The sequence below is a fragment of the Cupressus sempervirens genome, chromosome 8 (assembly GCF_028749045.1).
Source record: "Cupressus sempervirens isolate cs-2001-9-10 chromosome 8, ASM2874904v1, whole genome shotgun sequence".
Lineage (NCBI taxonomy): Eukaryota > Viridiplantae > Streptophyta > Pinopsida > Cupressales > Cupressaceae > Cupressus > Cupressus sempervirens.
In genome coordinates, this window is record NC_143125.1 from 378,788,260 (window position 1) to 378,809,163 (window position 20,904).

At 35.8% G+C, this 20,904-nt stretch overlaps 1 protein-coding gene across 1 annotated transcript in view; it reads left to right on the forward strand.

Annotated features, from left to right (window-relative positions):
• The window catches only part of TIC110 (translocon at the inner envelope membrane of chloroplasts 110), a 180,691-nt gene that overhangs the window by 74,438 nt on the left and 85,349 nt on the right, over window positions 1-20,904 (forward strand). The window contains exons 7-8 of the mRNA XM_089797805.1: window positions 8,371-8,435; window positions 8,548-8,642. Coding sequence (XP_089653931.1) covers window positions 8,371-8,435; window positions 8,548-8,642 — 160 coding nt within the window. The remainder of the gene's footprint in view (window positions 1-8,370; window positions 8,436-8,547; window positions 8,643-20,904) is intronic.

A 20,904-nucleotide genomic window follows, 5' to 3' on the forward strand; every position in this document is an offset into this window, starting at 1 on the left:
ACAATCTGGCGATGAACTTGGAAAGTGAGCAGAAAACAAAGAAGAAGAAAAGTAGCTCCTCTGAGTTTGACGACGATGTGTCTGCAGAAGAAGAGAGTAGCGATGATGAAAACAACAGCGAGAAGGTCCAAGCTCTCCAGAAGGACATGATTCGGATGATGAAGGGATTTAAGAACATGCAGAAAGAAACAAAGGGAAGCAAGCTATGGTGTACGGAATGTAAGGCAGAAGGTCACACAAAGGGATCTTGCCCAAAGAACCAGTTCTGTGAGATCTGCCAGATCATGGGAAATTCCACAAAAGAATGCCCCTTCAACATGAAAACCAGAGGACCTCAACAAGTGTTCCTGACACAGGTGGCTTTAGCGTCCGGAGGGAGCGGGAACACAAGTACGAAGGGTGCCATGTTCGGAGGGTACAAAAATAATAGACGTGGACAGAACAACAACAATGCGAACAATAACAATAACAATAACAATGGCAATTGAAGTCGAATTCAGTACGATGCGAATGGACAACCGATCGTTCAATGCCGAGCATGTAATTTGTGGGGCCACTTTGCCCGAGATTGTACAATGAGAAACACACCAAAATTATTATGAAGATGTTGCAGACCTGGCGATCATGAAGATGCCAAGTGCCCGAACTCTGGAGTGAATCTGATGACTGTCAGGATGGACGAAGAGGAGGTACTAGCAATCACACGGAAACAAGCAAAACTATACCTTGACCCGACGAAAGAAAAGAAGAGGTTGGAGGAAGTACGGAAGGAAATTGAGAAAGTGACACAAGCGGAGAGTGCACACTTCAGGGACACCACAGGTACCTCAACAAGGAACTGTGTTGAACATAACATTGTACGACAGATACTACAAAAAAAGATACTCGTCAAAATCAACGATCTGTTGATCACAATGCTTCAGCTCCAATCGGCACTCACAAATATCGCGCCAACTGCCAAGTTACCAGGAGAACTAGGAAGAGGGAAGGAAGTTGCCACAGCTGGAGAAGACCCAATCCTGGTAGCCCTCACATTCAGACAGTATCCAGCGGTCGTCGAGATGCGGATTCTTCGAAATGTGTTGACAGACACAATTGTCGACAGAGGGTCCGACATAAATGTTTTTCCCGAGGATACCTAGAAGAGGTTGGGACAGCCGACATTGTGGCCACCTACATTCCAGTTGCTAACAGCGGACCAACACGACATTAAACCTCTTGGGGTCATGATGGCACAACCGGTGATGATTGGCACACAACCATTCTTGCTCGACTTCGTCGTGATCCCGCTGAAGAGAAAAGGATACGGCGCTATTTGGGCAGCGGATGGCTTATTCAAGCCAAAGTTAAACACAATTGGAAGAAAAACACTCTGTCACTTGAAAGCAAAGGGCGGAAACTTGTCATTGATTTACACACCCAAATGGTGGGGGAAGAAGCTTTGTCATCAGATTCTGAAGAAGAAGATGGAGGCAACGTATGGAACCAGATTACGAGGGAGTCCTGCGGTTGGAAGGAGGATCAACGGACGACGATTTGAATTTTGTAAACGGTAAACCATTGGTAGATGGAGGACTATGAGCTGTTCAGAGCTGCAACATACTGACAGTAGAGGAAGGGCACAACGGAGATGAATTTCCAAGAGAATTTAGAGAAATGAAAGAGGGGGATGCGCTGCTGGATGAAACACCCGCCCATGCATTTAGTGAAGGGGAGCCGATCAAATACAATGAAGCCACACTGCAAACTATGAATTTGGGAGATGAGGCCGAACCAAGGAACAAATTGGTGGGAGATAATTGGGATCCAGTACTGAAAGTAGCGACATTCAAGATATTTTTGGAATACAAAGATGTATTTGCATGGACATACAAGGATCTGAAAGAACTACCACTAGAATTGTGTTTGCATCGCATCTTGCTGGTCGAAGGAGCAGTACCCGTACGGAAGTGACCCTACAGGATGAATAAGAACTATGCGGCACGAGTTACAAAAGAGATCAATCAGATGCTGGAAATTGGTATTATTTTCAAGGTGCAGACAAGTCCACATTTTTCACCTCGCCGCAATTGCCAACTTCGGCACACTTGTCCACCATCACTTCACACATTCCTCCTTTTGGTCAGCGTCATGCACTGGTCGTGATGACTCCACCAACAATAGTCAGATGTGGTTCCACGGATCACAAGGCAACAGATAACTCTCCTCAATACTACACCAAAAATTACCCAAAGGCTGATATATGTAATCCAACCAACTCCCGTATTGTGTGAAATTAGAACCCCGATGTGGACTGATCCAATGATGCACAATCGTAGTTAGAACACCACTTCCATCCTGTGACCCATATTTCTTGCTATGAATCGTACCAGGATTCCATATCCTAAAATCGAAATCATCTTCTTCATGATAATCAAAAAGAGAGTCCTTGTTTACCTCAAACAGGGGATTATCGGAAACCCAATCAGCATCAATTTCATACATGGGGTTCTCGATAAGCTGAATGAAATCTGAAACTTGAGTGCTTGGTCTTTTACGACAACTGTCCAAGTCATAAGTTTTATGAATGCTATCAAGCTCAACAATGACTTCTTCGAAAAACTCTTGCCTCACCTTACCCTCATGATCTTGAGAGTGATTTGTGACCCTAATCTGATTTTCTGCTTCCTGAAGAGAAAATCGAGTTTCATCCAATGCTTCCTGAGTAGACTTAAGCGCCCTATTGAGCTCCATAATCCCATTCCTTTCCTTTTTTCAGCTGATCAACATGTATTTCAGAAACCCTAAGAATGTTATCCCTATCGGAAAGCAAATATAAATAATCTAATTTCATAGTTTCAAGAACTGTTTTGATCACTTGCAAATTAGAAACAAGCCATCTGCTTCCACTCCCTTTTAAACTTTCAGCTTCATTCCTATACATAGTACCTATGTACTAGGAGATTCTCTAGATTAAAGATAATAATTTGGTATTTGTTGTGCCCAGGGTGTTACTCTCAGTTTTTGAGCGGCTTGCTTATTACATCATCTATTTAGGTTGGGTTGTCATCATCTATTGGGTTATGCATAGTTCACTAATACATTTTTATCTTATCATGTCAGCTAGTTAGGACAACAGGGTTTGGGATCCAAGTGTTGATCATATATATTTTTGGCTTGTTGAGGACCTTGTAATTCTATTTAGTTTGAGGTTGGATTTAGTGGTATCAGTGTTGATCAGAGTTGTTCAGTTTACAGGAGCAGAGTTTTTTTAGAGAGTTATATGGGATCCAGGGATCTAATTGAGAGATAGATTGCAAAGTGACATCTTGCTTTACAGTGTGGTTGGAATTGTTTTCAGTTTGGGCTACAAGGCTACCTGCAGACTCGTATGGGATCTTGGTACTGATTGCTTGAGGACAAACAATTTTAAGGAGGGGAGATTTGTAATGCCCCCTTTTTGGGACATTAAAAATATTGGAGTCTTATTTTATATAATGTTAAAATTTACTATGAGAGCGTAGACTCAAATTATTAAAAGGTCAATTAATGTTATAAAGAGGGGAAAGGTCAAGGAGGAATGAGATGAAATGCTAGAGGGAAGTTGAAGAGTCACAAGGGAATAGGGAAAAAATCGGAGTAAACGAGTCTTAGTTTATGTATGAAAATGGGAAGCGGCTCATTCCTGGGTATGCTTGATTTATGATTCAGTTTCAGTTTTGTCTCTTGTGAGAGTTATTCAGAAAGCTTCAGCGTTCAGCTAGTATGAGGACGTAGCCCCTTGTGCTGACAGATAGTGGACGCAAACCCATTGTCCGGGAGACATCAATTCAGGTGTTTCATTTGTGTTTATAGGTTCTTATTCTAGTATTCCAATCTGACTGTTAATATGTATTTAAGATTGGGTTTTTTTTGTACTGGTTATTGTATTGCTATTGTATAATACAATAATGTGTTTATAGAGTTGTATGAGAGTTTTCTGGTTTTATCATTGTGGGTTTGCAATGCATTTCTATATGCTTGAAATCTTGAATATTAATCTGAAAAGAACAAGTTTATATTTATTGGAGAATCAGTTGGCTTTCTACTGCTGTTCATAATTTATATTCCTTTGGTTTAAGTTTTGAATATCAGTTTTCAGGAAACAATTAGATAACTTGAAGAAATTTCCACAATCATTCATAGTAGGATGCATATTCTAGATTTGATTGTGTGCCCTGTTTTTGCATCAACGTTTCAGAGCTCATCATGATGATGGATCATTGAGTGTGATCCAAAACGTTGATACAAAAACATGACACACAATCGAATGCAGAATATCCATCCTACTAATTAGATAACTATTAGTTGGATTATTTTGTATGGTTTACATTGCCAGTTTATGTATGATACCATTTTATGTTTTTACAATCTAAAAGCTATTTCGAGAAGAAATCAAGTAAATATCTGGTAAGGGATATTTCAAAGTGACATACAAACATAAATGTCCTTAAAAGAATACCATGACTTGAGGATGAAATATATGCTCTAAGGAGGAAACATGAAAGGATTGGCGGAGTTAAAGAGGAAAGGAGGGAAACTAAGCATCCCTTATTTCAAATGGTCAACAAAAGTGACAACTAGAGCATGGGTGCAAAAGCTTGACATTTATTTTCAATTAAGCCTCATGATAGAAGAAACTATAAAATATGTGGTCCTCCAGCTTGATTGATAGAAGAATATATCATGAAATTCCAAAGAATCTTGGTGTTGGTTATGGATACTATCCGAGGGACACGTGGTCATTCTCTTCATGGATGATCTATAAAACCCCTTGAGAGGATGGGTGAAAACACCAAACCCTTCTCTCCATAAGTGATAAAAAAGGCAAGAGTTATGGACTTTAGATCAACCAAGGGCAAGCCCTACAATAAGGAAAACGTTGCTCCAAAGGATCTAAACTTGACTTTGAAACAAGACAAGAGATCAGGAGGCAAAAGTTATTTTGTTCTTGCAAGTAACCTTGGGTCCCTGAGCATTATTGTAAAGGGAAAGGACAAATTCACTATAAAGAAGTAAAACCTAACAATGAAGATGAGGGATGCCCGGACAATGTTATGGATTCTGAAGGGAAGTCTTTGAAGGAATATATGAATGAAGAAGTTTTAGCAAGCTTTGAAGGTCCTTCTCACAACAAATTTCAAATCGAGGATAGATAGATGTAAAAGTGCTCTTAGATACTGGTTCTACACACAATTTCATTAAACAAAAGTAGGTTAAGGATCACTACATGCCTGGACACAAACACAAGGGTATTATTATAAGATTAGCAAAGGGGCATCCATACAAAGTACACCATAACCCGTATACTTGTGTTTTAGGTGGAAGTCTACTCTTTTTCAAAAAAGTTCCACCTCAATCTATAAAGCATTGAATTAATTCCTGGACTCCTGTGGATGAACTACATCGGGCCTTTCTAGGAGGATATCATTTAGCAAACTTTCAAATTCAAGGATCAAGCTATGAAATACATCTTATATGGGTTACAACCTGAGCTAGTAAGTCTCACAATTTTCTTACTATCTAAAGAACTCCCTCGACAAATAAGCTACAAGAGCACCTTCTATGGACTTTAGGACATCCTCTTCTACTAAACAAAGAAACACCAGATCAGCCAAGGATGGAGATAACCAAAAAAAAGGTGGAACGTTTGTAATATGTCCCAATTACAAGAAGCTACTAGTGAGATCAGAAAGGTCAAATGCTTGTGAGCAAGCAGTTTTAGAGGAGGGGAGACTATGATCTCCCTATATTTTAAAATGTAATTAAATGGACAAGGAATTTCAAACATGCCTTGACTTTGTAAATAAATTGGATTTTCATAGTGTATAGAAGCACATATATGATAGCTGGAGCTTTGCGATCACCAAGGCATCTGTCCACCATGCAGACACCTTACCTATGATGATATCTACAAGTGATCCAGAATGATCACTTGTAAACACTATCATAGCTAGTGAGTTGTATGATGGACCTATGACTTGATGATCGCTTTTGGCAACCATCATGTGTAAACTATGCAAATGCCATTAACATACATGCATCATTCCATGGCATCATATACATATACATTGTGATGTCCCCATTTTAGCATATAATTTGAATAATAAATAAATATTTTATATAAAGTAATATTAATAATGATATTAAAATAATAATATTTTATAAAGTAATATTACATTATAATCATACAATAATATCATACATATCGTATTATAATAATAATAATCTAATTATGATTAAGATATGTGGCAACGTACTATATTAATAAAGTATTATAATCTAATAATATATTATCAATAGAATCCCAATATTAGTTGACAATAGAATCCCAATATTAGTTGACAATAGAATCCCAATATGGTTAACAATAGAAGATTTACTTAATATAGTTAACAATAGAATCCCAATATGGATTTTAAGTTTGAGGGAGCCCCAAGCTGAGTGTTTCCAAACTCAGAGCCGCAGTAAATCTTCCATCCACGTCACAAATTAAGTATGTTCCTAGTGGGCAGGGAGTGTGCACAGGGGGAGGAGTAAATCAGTCGCGTTGTGGCGTGAGAATCCCAATATGGATTAAAAATCTAAGGGAGCCCCAAGTTGAGTGTGTCCAAACTTAGAGCCGTAGTAAATCTTCCATCCACTATGGAATGATACACCCTATTATAAATTATAGACAATATGCATTTCCAATCTAACTTTTGATTTTGAGACAGGGGAAAGGAGCACGACATTCACGATCAAGGTGGTAAAACATTTCTTTACTTTTGCTTATTTCAATTTGTAAGCAAGGTTTTAACACGTGTACTATGTGTCTACATTGTGTCTTCATGCATCAATGTGTTTGCTTCGTGTCTTCTTCGTGTTTGCTTCATGCATCAATGTGTACTATGTGTCTACATTGTGTCTTCATGCATTCATGTGTCTACATCATGTTTGCATCGAGTCTTCATGCATTAAACTTTGTGTCTTTATACATATATTCTTGTAAATGCTATTATATACTAACATATTTACTTTGCAAGTATCTAACACATGCAGGAAAGAGGATGAATTTGGACTATGAGGATCAGATCAATTGCTTGAGGACAAGCAAATTCGAGAGGGGAGGACTGTGATGTCCCCATTTTAGCATATATTTTAAATAATAAATAAATATTTTATATAAAGTAATATTAATAATGATATTAAAATAATAATATTTTATAAAGTAATATTACATTATAATCATACAATAATATCATACATATCGTATTATAATAATAATAATCTAATTATGATTAAGATATGTGGCAACGTACTATATTAATAAAGTATTATAATCTAATAATATAGTTAATATATTATTAAATTAATATATATTATAATATAAATATTATTATAATATAATTTGTGATATTGATATAAATAAATAAATAATATAATTATATTATTATTAATATATAACTATTATATTGAAAAGACGTAACTCTTAGAATTAAAAAATATATATATATATTGAATGCAAATTTTGGTAAGAGGGCATCAGAGAGAAATATTGAAAAAGGATACAAATAAAAAAGAGGGAAATTATGGAATGATTAGAAGGGACCATTACATACATATACATATACATATACGTATACTACATAAAGGGCTTGTCCCGTTCTGTTGTTAATTTTTCAATTTTAAAACCTCCAAAATATGGTGCCACAATAAGGGTCATCAGCCCTTTGATGTAGACATTTGTTCAGAATTCTTTAAGCTACTTTAATGAGGAAGGTGATTATTTAAGGGTGTGCCCGTAGCAATAATATATTTCATTTTCTTTTGTGCATCTGCAATCTTGATCTTTGAATGGCTTTGACATCAATTACAACATTTTCCCACATTATATGAATTAAATTACTGACCTTTGGCAACAAACTTATATAGCCTACATAGACTGCATTATTCAGTGTCTACTCATGGTAGCTCTAGTGATGCTCCAAAGAAGTCTCTCTCTCTCTCTCTCTATATATATATATATATCTATATATATATATATAATGTTTTTGGAAGATTTTCATTAGAAAATTTTCCACCTTCCCAGAAACCAACTGCGTTCAAATATTAAATTTTGCAGCAACATTGTTTGAATGTTGAATATTGTAGCAACTAAGTGTACATGGTTACCATACTAATCTTTACTGGGTTTTTTTGCATTTTTGTTTTTCTTATGTCACATTTACTTATAAATCTATGAACTAATTAAAGTGAAGCTAATTTTCTTTATCAGTCTCACAAATTGTGGAGATGGCAGCTCTTTGAAATATCTACACTTACGAATGATTTTACATGTGTTAAATTTACTATGAGATAATTTTGATTCAGATCTCGATGAAAGACAACTCATGAAGTTGAGGGAGGAGCAAATTAAGCTCAAGCTTCCTGATGAGGTTAGTTTTCATAAGAAATTAAATTGAGACAAAACTCTGAATATGTGGAGTGCAGAAACTTAGTTGATAGTCGTGATTTCTGAAATTCAGTTTTCTGTATTACATCTTGCAGGAAACTGCAGATCTGGTAAGAAATCATGCTCAGAGGCAGCTAGAGGAAATGATTTCATTGGCTCTTGAAATTCTGAAGTCTAAGGGGAGGGCAAGGTAAGTTTTCTACTATCACTATTTTTAAATAAGATTGAATGGAGGGCAAGGTAAGTTTTCTACTATCACTATTTTTAAATAAGATTGAATGCGATTTGTATCAGTCTGTTCCGGCGCACAAAAATTAGATGGTATTTGCCAGGAGCATTTTTATTTTTGTACTCTTTCCAATAAAAATGCTCTTAATCCAATATAATTTTATCAGTCATTGATGATTAGGATTGGACTGGAATATTGTAACGCATATGTATATTAGAATTTATCAATGCAACACATTATTGATCACAAACTATGAAATGTTTCAAGTCTAATTATAGAATGATCTGTCAATGATTGTTCTTGACTCTCTTATGAATGTCATAAATATTTTACTTCCATCTTTTGAGCTGAACTATCTGGCTTGCGAAATTAGCAATTTGAATAAAATCTTCTTGGCTTGGCGAGGCCACGGACTTTTCATTGGCTCCCTCTGTTCCAAACACTCCAAGCTTTGGCAAAATAGTAGTCAATAAAAGTCCTCGTCTTCCATGGAGTCTTTCAGAGGGAGGTGTGCAGGCATGAGTTTTGGATATGGCGATTTTTCCCTCATAATGTATGCATAATGTGGGACATTGATAGTTGAAAATATGTAATATGAAAAATAGTACAATAATTTGGCAACCAATTGAACTGAAATTCTGAACACACACACATACTTGCCAGCTTCATTCCAGCAACCTTGCAAATTGGGTTCAATTTGGTCTGTGGAATTTGTCTCAAATTCACCCGGGGAGCCACAAATGTGCTGCGAATTCTGTCAGACGAACCTGAGCAAAATTTAGGCAAACTTGGGGCACAACAGCTGAACTTGGGCCGAACTTAGACTCAAAACAGATTTTGTTGACTTTTTAGAAGGGTTTTTTCGCTAATTTGGTCTACTCGACCTCCAACCCTAAAGTGACTGCCGAAAAGGCAAAAAGGGTCTTGAATATGTCATTTGTGAATTTGAGAATATACAAGAAAACTTCTTGCCTTAATCACTAAACTTTATTGTTTGGTTGCCATTGCTCAAGGAGTGTTGATAGGTAATTGTTGCATTCTCTAAGCTTGTTTCTGTGCTAATTGTATGCAGTTTCAAGTGTGGACAACTCCTCAAAGACATTAAAGAGGAACATGTCAATAGAGCAAATAGGGATTTTTTTTTTTTGTTTGTTTATTTTAAGAAATTTTTGTTTTTTGCAGTTTTGTTACAAAATGAAATGAGCTCTCTAGTTTTATTTCCTTTCTTGATTTTGGCTTGTGTCTTTGTATGTTGTTTGTAGATTCATAGACTGATAAGTATTTCTAGTACTAGGAACTCCTGGTTCAAAATAGACTGATGCTCTTGACTATGAAAATATGTGGTAATGGATCAGCAAATGCAAGGTCGAGGAGGTTATGTTTGGATTTGCAGCCATTTCAAAAAGGAATTTAGTAGATCTTATATTAGAATGAAAGCATATTTGTGCTCTCTCACTCAAAAAGGCATTAAGTTTTGTACAAGGAAGTTAGGAGTTGATAGGGTACTACCTAAAACCCTTCTTCCAAATCATATGGTGAACAAATATATTTAAGAGCAAAAACAAGGAAATGAAGCAACTTGGAATGCACTGTTCATGCTTTCCGAAAGCTTAGAAGTAAAATTAAAAAAACATCTATGACTTCTATTTTGACCATTAATGAACAACCTGTAGAGAGCCATCCATTCTTGTGTGCTCCTCAAGAACCGGTTACAAATAAGAGATGAAAGGGGCCCTTGGAAATGTCATTTCAAAATGAATCTAGAGACATTAGTGAGCAAGACATAACGAGATGCATCTATGCAAATGGATTGACATTTAATGTTGTTCTTTCATTGTATTAGTGAAAAATGGTGAGGTTAATTAATGAATTTCTAAAGGGGTTCAAGGGCGCAAGTTATAAGAAAGTGCATACCACTTTATTGGATAGAGAGGTGAAGCATGTAGAGGCTTCCATGTAACTCTAATAACCAGTGGCTGTTATAGCACATATACTGCTATTACAAAAACTTTAAATCTGTTAAAATGAGGAGTGACACTATTGTCCATGTGCAAGGTATATTTCAAAGTTTTTGTTTAAATACAATTCCAACACAAATAAGAAGCTTCATCTAGCACACATGAAAGCTCGTCACATGTATAGAGTTTTCAAATATATTCAACTACTTTTTGAAAAGATATGGCTTAACATTCATTAGAGATCTTGATGGAACTCTAAATTTTGGAAAATTTTGGAATCCCAAATATGATACTAAAGGAGAGAATTCTCAGATCCTGCTCTCTATCATGTTCAAACAATATGCTTCAAGGTTCTACTAGACTAAGATTTTAATGAGAAGTTCAAAGAAGTCTTCTCTGATTGGCAATAGAGGATATATGAATACAGTTTTCAATTGTTTGAGGTGTCTCAAGGTTAAGCCTTGGCTTAAGTATCAATTTCATAACTTTATACTTTGTGAAAGAAAGGGCAGACGTGAGTTTGAATGCGAAGCTCAATTTTCTCCAAGCCATAGCTTACAATATGCTGTGGGAGTTAAAAAAAAAAAAACTGATGGAACAAATAATCTTCTATATTGGTGGAACGGAAGAGGACATTTCTACAGGATTGGAAGACCAATAGGGGTATAAATGCAGGGATATTGGATCTACAAAATGATGAGTGGAATTGGCCAAACACAGTGCAGGCTCTGTGTGTCTAGCAAATGTTGCTTGCCTTCAAACATGTGATGATCGTCCTGATGAGACAGAGTGCCAAATTCATTGTGGTGGTCTGTTTGAAAATGATTCATGAATTTTATTCGACAACAAAGAATCTCCGAATGAAGTAGTGCAAATATAACTATAGATGGTAGAAAGAGGTTACATGCTTTTGTCTGAATTTGGACCTTGATCTTGTTGTCTCCTGTCCGCACTAGAGTGGTGTGCTGTTCCATTCAATCAGAATAGGACGTTTGATGAGGCGGCTAGATGCAAATGGAGCAGATATTCTTATCGTTATCATCTGATGGAATGAAAATCATTTGGGACAATTCCTGTTAGCAACTTAAAGACTTTCACCTTGAATGGTTCTCCAGTTGCTATTGTTTCGCAGGGATATTTCATGCATTGGAATCTCACGGGATGGAAAGAGCGGTTTGTTTGGTACAAGCACCAATCCAGCTTTCTCAAGTAAAAAAAGATACTTTTGGCACCAACAGAGAGAGGGCATAATGAATCTACATATTCAAATTCAAAGCTACTTTTCTTACAGAGGTAAGAGAGATTCAAATGGTCAAGATAGAGATAAAATGTTCACAACAACAAGATGCAAGTGGACCATTTGATGGGTGAGGGAGCTCTGTTGAATGTTGAAAAGTTTGGTAACTATTCCGCACGGCTCATTGATTTTTTCTTTTACTTGCAGGTCTGCGTGATGTGAGAGCAGATGACGGGTTTTGACTTGGATAACAAAGGCTTCACGTTATCGACAAGTCTATGCACCAAAGTTTATGTTATCAGTGTCATTGGACAGGGATGCTCTGGGAATGGATGAACGAATACATTCGGGCCTAGAACTTTTCATGTACGGGAATACCATGCTCAACCAATGTGTAATGGAGATTGGCGTGTACGTGACAGGGTCTGGTGCGGGGAAATAAACGATATATCTTCATCTTGTGATGCCCTCGGATCTGAAGATGCATACAACAACACTCTCGGCATACACCTCCATGAGGCAAATGCAGATTCTGCGATTTGTTTGCGTCAAATGGATGCATTTGATTGACTTGTATGATTTATTAAACAGCCGGCTGTTAGGAAATGTTTGTATTTTAAACATTTCATTAAGATTAGTGATCCGTCATTTGTTTTGAAAGGCTGTGTCAAAGGGACACAACTTTTCAAATCACGACTTTTCGGGTCTATATATAATATGAAATGTAACTCAAGCAAGACAGATTGAATCATAAAAAAGAAATTTGTCATTATTCAGCAAAAAATACTGAAGTTCTTAGCATTAGCTTGTCATCATTAGCTTGTCTAAGGAGAAGCTAAAGCTACGAACTGGGCAGAGAGGATTGTAAAATTTCTGAGCATTAATACAAGCACTTTGTGGATCAAACTGTGTTGAATAGAGCATCAAATGATTGAGTGTCTTCAACACAATTTGTTCAACAATTAAATCAGTAATAAATTCTTTTTATTTTAGAGTGGGAATATATAGAACTCGTCCTTTATGGTTTTATTGTCGATTTGTTTCTAATTTATCAATTTGATAAGTACATTAAATTGTTTGCTGTTATTCAGATTTGATCAATACAAATAGTGCAGGATATAATTTCAATCCCATTGTTTGTAGCTATTGTGTCCGCATAATGGTTTAAATCATAATAGACTAGTTTGAATACGTTACAGTGTGACAATTTATGGCATCAAATCGATTAAGTTATTAACAAATACTTTATCATGAAATACTATAAAGTTATACGTAAGGAATACCGAATATATGTTTGTCTCTATCACCCAATTAGAATTCAGCACTGATCATAAACCTGCTTATTAATTTTGAATTCAATGCTGGCGTTTCTTTATTCTTTTTCTTTGAAGATTTGATTTCATATAGTAATTTGTTTTATCTTTTTTTATTTCAGCATACAATTCTTATAAATTTTGAAGTTATTAATTACATTTTGAAGTCTGTGATGCTTGCCAATTGAGGAGTTTATTTGATTGATGTAATCCGCTATAAATCATCCCTCTTATTAAGATTGCATGATATGCCTTACAACACGAATTGGAAGGATGGAAAACCAAAAAGACTGACTCATGCTAAAGATACACCTGATCCTTTGAAAAAAGTAAATATCGTTGATGATGGCCCATGGTGTGATGCTTGCAGGTTGCCCCACGATTCTAATCATTGTATTGTTTCACAAGCTATTTTTGAAGAAGAAAATCAGGAAAGTGAAGAAAAACCCATAGTCAACACAATATCATCCGAACCACTATAGGGGAGAGATGAAGATGATTCTGCGGATGAAGACCAAAACGCTGATTGTTATTATAGAGGTTCTAAACAGCAACGATGTACTCAACAAGTGTTTTCAGATGAGGAAGATAATCCTACCTGTCACAGATTAACACCAGAAGAAACGGGAGCCTATACTATTGCAACAGTTGAGCACGCTAAGCATACATACCAAAGAAGGAATAAAGATAACAATGCTGATCAAGGAAGTCCCGCTAGTATATTTGTGAGGAATTAGCAATAGACTGAAGCATCTAAAAAACTTGGTAATCAAGCCCAAGCCAAACAAAAGGAAGGTAATCAATCTTATAGGATGACCAAGCAACCAGTCGTGCAAACTAATGGTAAGAAAATATCTGATTGTCATAGTTTTATGAGTCATGCTTTATCTTAGTTAAAAATTACTGTGTTGCTAATGGAAATGATGAAATTTTCTGATTACAGGGACGAGACTATGAAGATATTATCTAGTGTGCAAGATATAAACAATAAGGATGATGTTAAAAATAATGAAGAAACACCTATTGTGTATTTAGGAACAACATTAAATAAAAGGTCAAATCAAGTATACGCGTTCTATTTAATATTTTTGATAAACAATAAATTGGTAAAAAATTGTATGATTGATTCTGGCGCAGTAGTCAATATTATGTATGCTGATGTAATGAAAGAAATAGGTCTTAAAGTTGATACTCCTTTTGGAAAATGTTATGCTATGGATAATAGATCTGTACCTTCAGTTGGAATCATTAAAAATGTTGAATTTCGTTTTCCATCATTTCCACATATATCATACAAAATTGACATTACAGTAGTTGAAATATCAACAAGTTATGGTATGCTGTTATCTAGGCAATGTTCAAATTTGGTTGGAGGTCATGTGCAGTTAGATCTATCTTACGCTACCATACTTGTGGGAGGCAAGGAAATCCGAATCGAAAGGGAACCCCAATCATAGTTGAAGATTATATTCCAGATCCTGAGGTTAACTTTTGTCATTCGGACATGGACAACTTCCAGGTAAGCATAACCAAACCTACTTCTTAGATTGTTGATCCAATTTCAATTTATGTAAAAGAAAATTGTAATGATATTTGGCAAATGTTTTTTGATGGCGCATGTAGTAAGGAAGGAAATGGGGCTAGCGTTATTTTTGTTTCGCCATCAGGTAAGACTTTTAAATTTTCTTTCTTACTAAATTTTGAATGTACTAATAACATTGCTGAATATGAGGCGTTAATTATTGGTCTTGGTATTGCTAAAGCATATGGGATTAAAATGCTTGCTGTCATAGGGAATTCAGATTTAATTGTTTCACAGATTAGCATAAATTTTCAACTAGAAACCCAAGGTTAAAACAATATCGAAATTATGTATGGGATATAATAGAATTTTTGGATGCCTTTTCGATTAAATGGGTTGATAGATCAATTAATTACCTAGCTGATATAATGGCTAACCTAGCTGTTAGGCAAATAGATATCCCATTCGACGAAGTTATTCAGGTTGAAATGAAAAATAGAGCTTCGATACTAGACAATGTTCAAAACTGGCAAGTTTTTGAAGACGATAACGATATCATTAAATTTTGACTTGTCAGGAAGATTATGAAGATTAATTCATTGATTGGAATGGGTGCGTAGAAGAAAAAGACGGTAAGGAAACATTGTTTGGAAAGGAAATAATGCAAGTAAAAACTAATAAAATACCAAAAGGTCTAGTTGCTTTTGAACAAATTTTTGATGAAAAGGAAAGTCCAAAAAACAACAATTCTACTAAGATCCAAAATGAAATTGAGGAGATAAATTGGGAAGTGAAAGTTCTCCCAAAAGGGTTTACATAGGAAAGAAATTGTCATCAAAGATAAGGTCCGACGTCATTGCTTTATTAAGAAAATATAGGCAAGTATTCGCTTGGAGTTATTATGAGCTTAAAGCATATAGGGAAGATTTGTTTCGGCATGAAATACCTCTAAAACCTCATGCCAAACCATTTAGACAAAGACAACGTCCAATTAATTCAACCTTAGCTCCAAAGATGAAAGATGAGCTCATTAAATTAATAGATGCTGGAATTATAAAGCCTATAAAGCACTCCACGTGGGTTTCGAATTTAGTCCCAGTAAGAAAGAAGAATGGAGATATACGGTTATGTATAGATTTCAGAAACTTGAATATATCTTCCCTTAAAGACAATTATGCATTACCTAACATGGAAATTTTATTACAAAAGGTAACCGGTAATGAATTACTATCTATGATGGACGGATTCTCAGGTTATAATCAAGTCAAAGTTAAAGAATCCGAACAATACAAGACTGCTTTTACGACACCTTGGGGTACCTATGTCTATGTTAGGATGCCTTTTGGGCTAAAAAATGCGGGAGCTACCTTTCAAGGGGCAATGGATGTTGCTTTCGATGGATTAATTGACTTAATCATGGTTGTCTACCAAGATGACCTTACTGCTTGCTTTAACAAAGTAAAAGACCATTGTAAGCATCTTGAGAAGATCCTTCATAAGAGCCCTCGAATTTGGAATTTCTTTGAATCCTTAAAAATGTCAATTTGGAGTAATTGAAGGAAAGTTGTTAGGCCATATAGTCTCCAAGGAGGGGGTGAGAATTGATCTTGAAAGGGTAGCAGCTATCGACAACATTCAGATACCTAAAACAACTAAGGGAATCCAATCTTTCGTTGGGCAAATCAATTTTGTGAGGAGATTCGTTTCTAATTTTGCTGAAATTATTAATTAAACCTATCGCTAATATGTTTAAGAAGGATGCAAAAATTGCTTGGGATAGTCAGGCTGTAGGGGCATTTGCTAAGATAAAACAATCTATTAAAGAAGCCCTAGTTTTGAAATCTCGTGACTTTAAGAAGCCATTTCAATTATTTTCGTTTGCTTCTTATCATACTATAGCCGTTGTTATGCTACAAAAGAACGATGAAGGGTTCGAGCAACCAATTGCATTCTTTAGCAAGAGTTTACAAACCACTGAATTAAATTATGACATAAATGAAAAACAGGCTTATGCTCTTTTTAAGGCGGTGAAATCTTTCCGACCTTATTTAGTAGGAGCTGAGGTTATAGCCAACGTGCCAAATGTTGACATCAAGGACATTTTTAGGCAATCTGAACCGATTAGAAGGCAATGTCGTTGGATAAATGAAATCCAAGAGTTCAATATAGATATTCAAATCACGAAATTAGTTAGAGGGCAAGGATTGGCTAAGCTTATGGCAGAGTCAAATTTGGAAGCCGCACAAGTTAACCAGATTGATGACGAACATACTAAAGTTAGTATTGGGAGATGCCCTTGGTCCATAGATATAGTGTATTATTTGCAGCATACTAAATGTAGAGATGATTTAAATGAAAATTAGAAAAGGACTATTAAGTTATAGGCTGCAAAATATGTTTTAATTCAAGGTGATTTATATTGGAAAAATGAGGATGGGATTCTACTATTTTGTCTAGATATTGCACAATCAAAGATTATTCTCAAGGAAATGCATGAAGGGGTTTGCGGTGGCCATTTTTCAGCTAGAACTACAGCACATAAGATATTACGAGCAGGTTACTATTGGCCTCAACTTTTCAAGGATTGCCATTCCTATGTTCGAAAATGCGAAGCTTGTCAGAAATTTTCCGGCAAATTGAAATATGATGGCGCCCTGCCTTTAAGGACATTACAAGCAGAAGAACCTTTCCAAATGTGGGGAATTGATTTCATAGGAGAGATTAGTGAAAAGTCAAGTGGTGGACATAGCTAGATTTTAGTAGCCATCGGTTGCTTTACCAAATGGGTAGAAGCTATACCTACTCGGCAATCAACAAGTAAAGTGGTTATTAATTTTCCTATTGAAAAGATCCTGACTAGATTTGGAGTACCTCAAAAGATCATAGTAGATAATGGAACGTGTTTTAGATCTAATGAATTTGTTGAGTTTTGCAGGAAATATGGCATTGTAGTTTCATTTTCATCTCCATATCACCCCCCAAGGTAATGGACAAGTAGAGTCTAGCAACAAAAATATCCTGAAGATCATTAGACGAATGCTAGATAACAACAAACACGCTTGGGATTCAAAGCTAAATTTGGTGCTATGGGCGGATAGGATTACGGTAAAGAAATCAACAGGTTTTTCTCCTTTCAACTTAGTATACGGGGAAGAGGCCAAACTTCCCTTGAATAACTTGTTACCTGTTTACAAATTTGTTACCGAAGAACAATTAGGAGATGTCAATTTTATGGAAAATAGGCTAAATGCTTTGATTGAGCTTGATGAGGTTAGAAGGTTAGCACAGGAGCAAAATATAAATAAGCAGCAACAAGTCAAGTTCCTTCATGACAAAAAATCTTCTAAGCGATCTTTTAAGGCAGGTGATTGGGTCTTGAAATGGAACGCTAAGGATCAAGACAAAGGTCAGCATGGCAAGTTCGAAGCCCTATGGCTTGGACCTTTTATTATTTCTGATAATGCGGGACAACAATCTTATTTTTTACAGGACATAGATGGCCATATTCAAGATTTTCCAGTTCATGGACAGTATCTTAAACCATTTTTTTAGTAAGCTTGAAAGGGAAGTTTTTTCTGCTTTTTCTTTATCCTTCTTGTTCCTTGTTTCTTTTATTTTATTTCATCTTTTATAGATTTTTATATGCGAATCCTAGCTATCTCGCTATGCCCGCTAGGAGCACACATCCCCAGAAAGAGCCACTGATGGAACTCTAAATTTTGGAAAATTTTGGAATCCCAAATATGATACTAAAGGAGAGAATTCTCAGATCCTGCTCTCTGTCATGTTCAAACAATATGCTTCAAGGTTCTACTAGACTAAGATTTTAACGAGAAGTTTGAAGAAGTCTTCTCTGATTGGAAATAGAGGATATATGAATACAATTTTCAGTTGTTTGAGGTGTCTCAAGGTTAAGCCTTGGCTTAAGTATCAATTTCATAACTTTATACTTTGTGAAAGAAAGGGCAGACAGGAGTTTGAATGCAAAGCTCAATTTTCTCCAAGCCATAGCTTACAATATGCTATGGGAGTAAAAAAAAAAAAAATTGATGGAACAAATAATCTTCTATACTGGTGGAACGGAAGAGGACATTTCTACAGGATTGGAAGACCAGTAGGGGTATAAATGCAGGGATATTGGATCTACAAAATGATGAGTGGAATTGGCCAAACACATTGCAAGCTTTGCGTGTGCAACAAATGTTGCTTGCCTTCAAACATGTGATGATCGTCCCGATGAGACAAAGTGCCAAATTCACTGTGGCAGTTTGTTTGAAAATGATTCATGAATTTTATTCGACAACAAAGAATCTCTGGAAGAAGTAGTGCAAATATAACTATAGATGGTAGAAAGAGGTTACATGCTTTTCTCTGAATTTGGACCTTGATCTTGTTTTCTCCTATCCGCACTAGAGTGGTGTGCTGTTCCATTCAATCAGAACAAGACGTCTAATGAGGCGGCTAGATGCAAATGGAGTAGATATTCTATCGTTATCATGTGATGGAATGAAAATCATTTGGGACAATTCCTCTCAGCAACTTAGGACTTTCACCCTGAATGGTACTCCAATTGCTATTGTTTCGCAGGGGTATTTCATGCTTTGGTATCTCACGGGATGGAAAGAGCGGTTTGTTTTGTACAAGCACCAATCCAACTTTCTCAAGTAAAAAAAACATATTTCTGGGACCAACAGAGACAGGGCATAATGATTCTACATATTCAAATTCAAAGCTACTTTTCTTATGGAGATAAGAGAGATTCTGATGGTTAGGATAGAGATAAAATGTTCACAACAACAAGATGCAAGTGGACCATTTGATGGGCGAGGGAGCTTTGTTAAACGTTGAAAAGTTTGGTAACTATTCCGTCCGGCTCATTGATTTTTTCTTTTACTTGTAGGTCTATGTGATGTGAGAGCGGATGACGAGTTTTGACTTGGATAACAAAGGCTTCACATTATCGACAAGTCTATGCACCAAAGTTTATGTTATCAGCATCATTGGACAGGGATGCTCTGGGAATGGATGAACGAATACGTTCGGGCTTGGAACTTTTCATGTACGGGAATACCATGCTCAACCAATGTGCAATGGAGATTGGCGTGTACGTGATAGGGTCTGGTGCGGGGAAATAAACGATATATCTTCATTTTGTGACACCGTCGGATCTGAAGACGTATACAACAACACTCTCGACATACACCTCCATTAAGCAAATGCGGATTCTGCGTATTGTTTGCGTCAAATGGATGCATTCGATCGGCTTGTATGATTTATTAAACAATAGGCTGTTAGGAAGTGTTTGTATTTTGAACATTTCATTAAGATTAGTGATTCGTCATTTGTTTTGAAAGGCTGTGTCATTAAAAATGACTTTTCAAAGGGACACAACTTTTCAAATCACGACTTTTCGGGTCTATGTATAATATGAAATGTAACTCAAGCAAGACAAATTGAATCATAAAAAAGAAAATTTTCATTATTGAACAAAAAATATTGAAGTTCTTATCTTTTTAAGGAGAAGCTAAAGCTACGAACTGGGCAGAGAGTATTTTAAAATTTTTGAGCATTAATACAAGCACTTTGTGGATCAAACTGTGTTGAATAGAGCATCAGATGATTGAGTGTCTTCAGCACAATTTGTTCAACAATTAAATCAGTAAGAAATTCTTTTTATTTTAGAGTCTGAATATATAGAACTCGTCCTTTATGGTTTTATTGTCCATTTGTTTCTAATTTTTCAATTTGATAAGTACATTAAATTGTTTGCTGTTATTCAGATTTGATCAATACAAATAGTGCAGGATATAATTTCAATCCCATTGTTTGTAGCTATTGTTTCCGCATAATGGTTAAATCATAATAGACTAGTCTGAATACGTTACAGTGTGAGAATTTATGGCATCAAATTGATTAAGTTATTAACAAACACTTTATCATCAAATACTATAAAGTTGTACTTAAGGAATATATGTTTGACTCTATCACCCAATTGAATTCAGCATTGATCATAAACTTGCTCATTAATTTTGAATTCAATGCTGGCGTTTCTTTATCCTTTTTCTTTGAAGATTTGATTTCATATAGTAATTTGTTTTATCTTTTTTTATTTCAGCATACAATTCTTATAAATTTTGAAGTTATTAATTGCATTTTGAAGTCTTCCTTGATGCTTGCCAATTGAGGAGTTTAT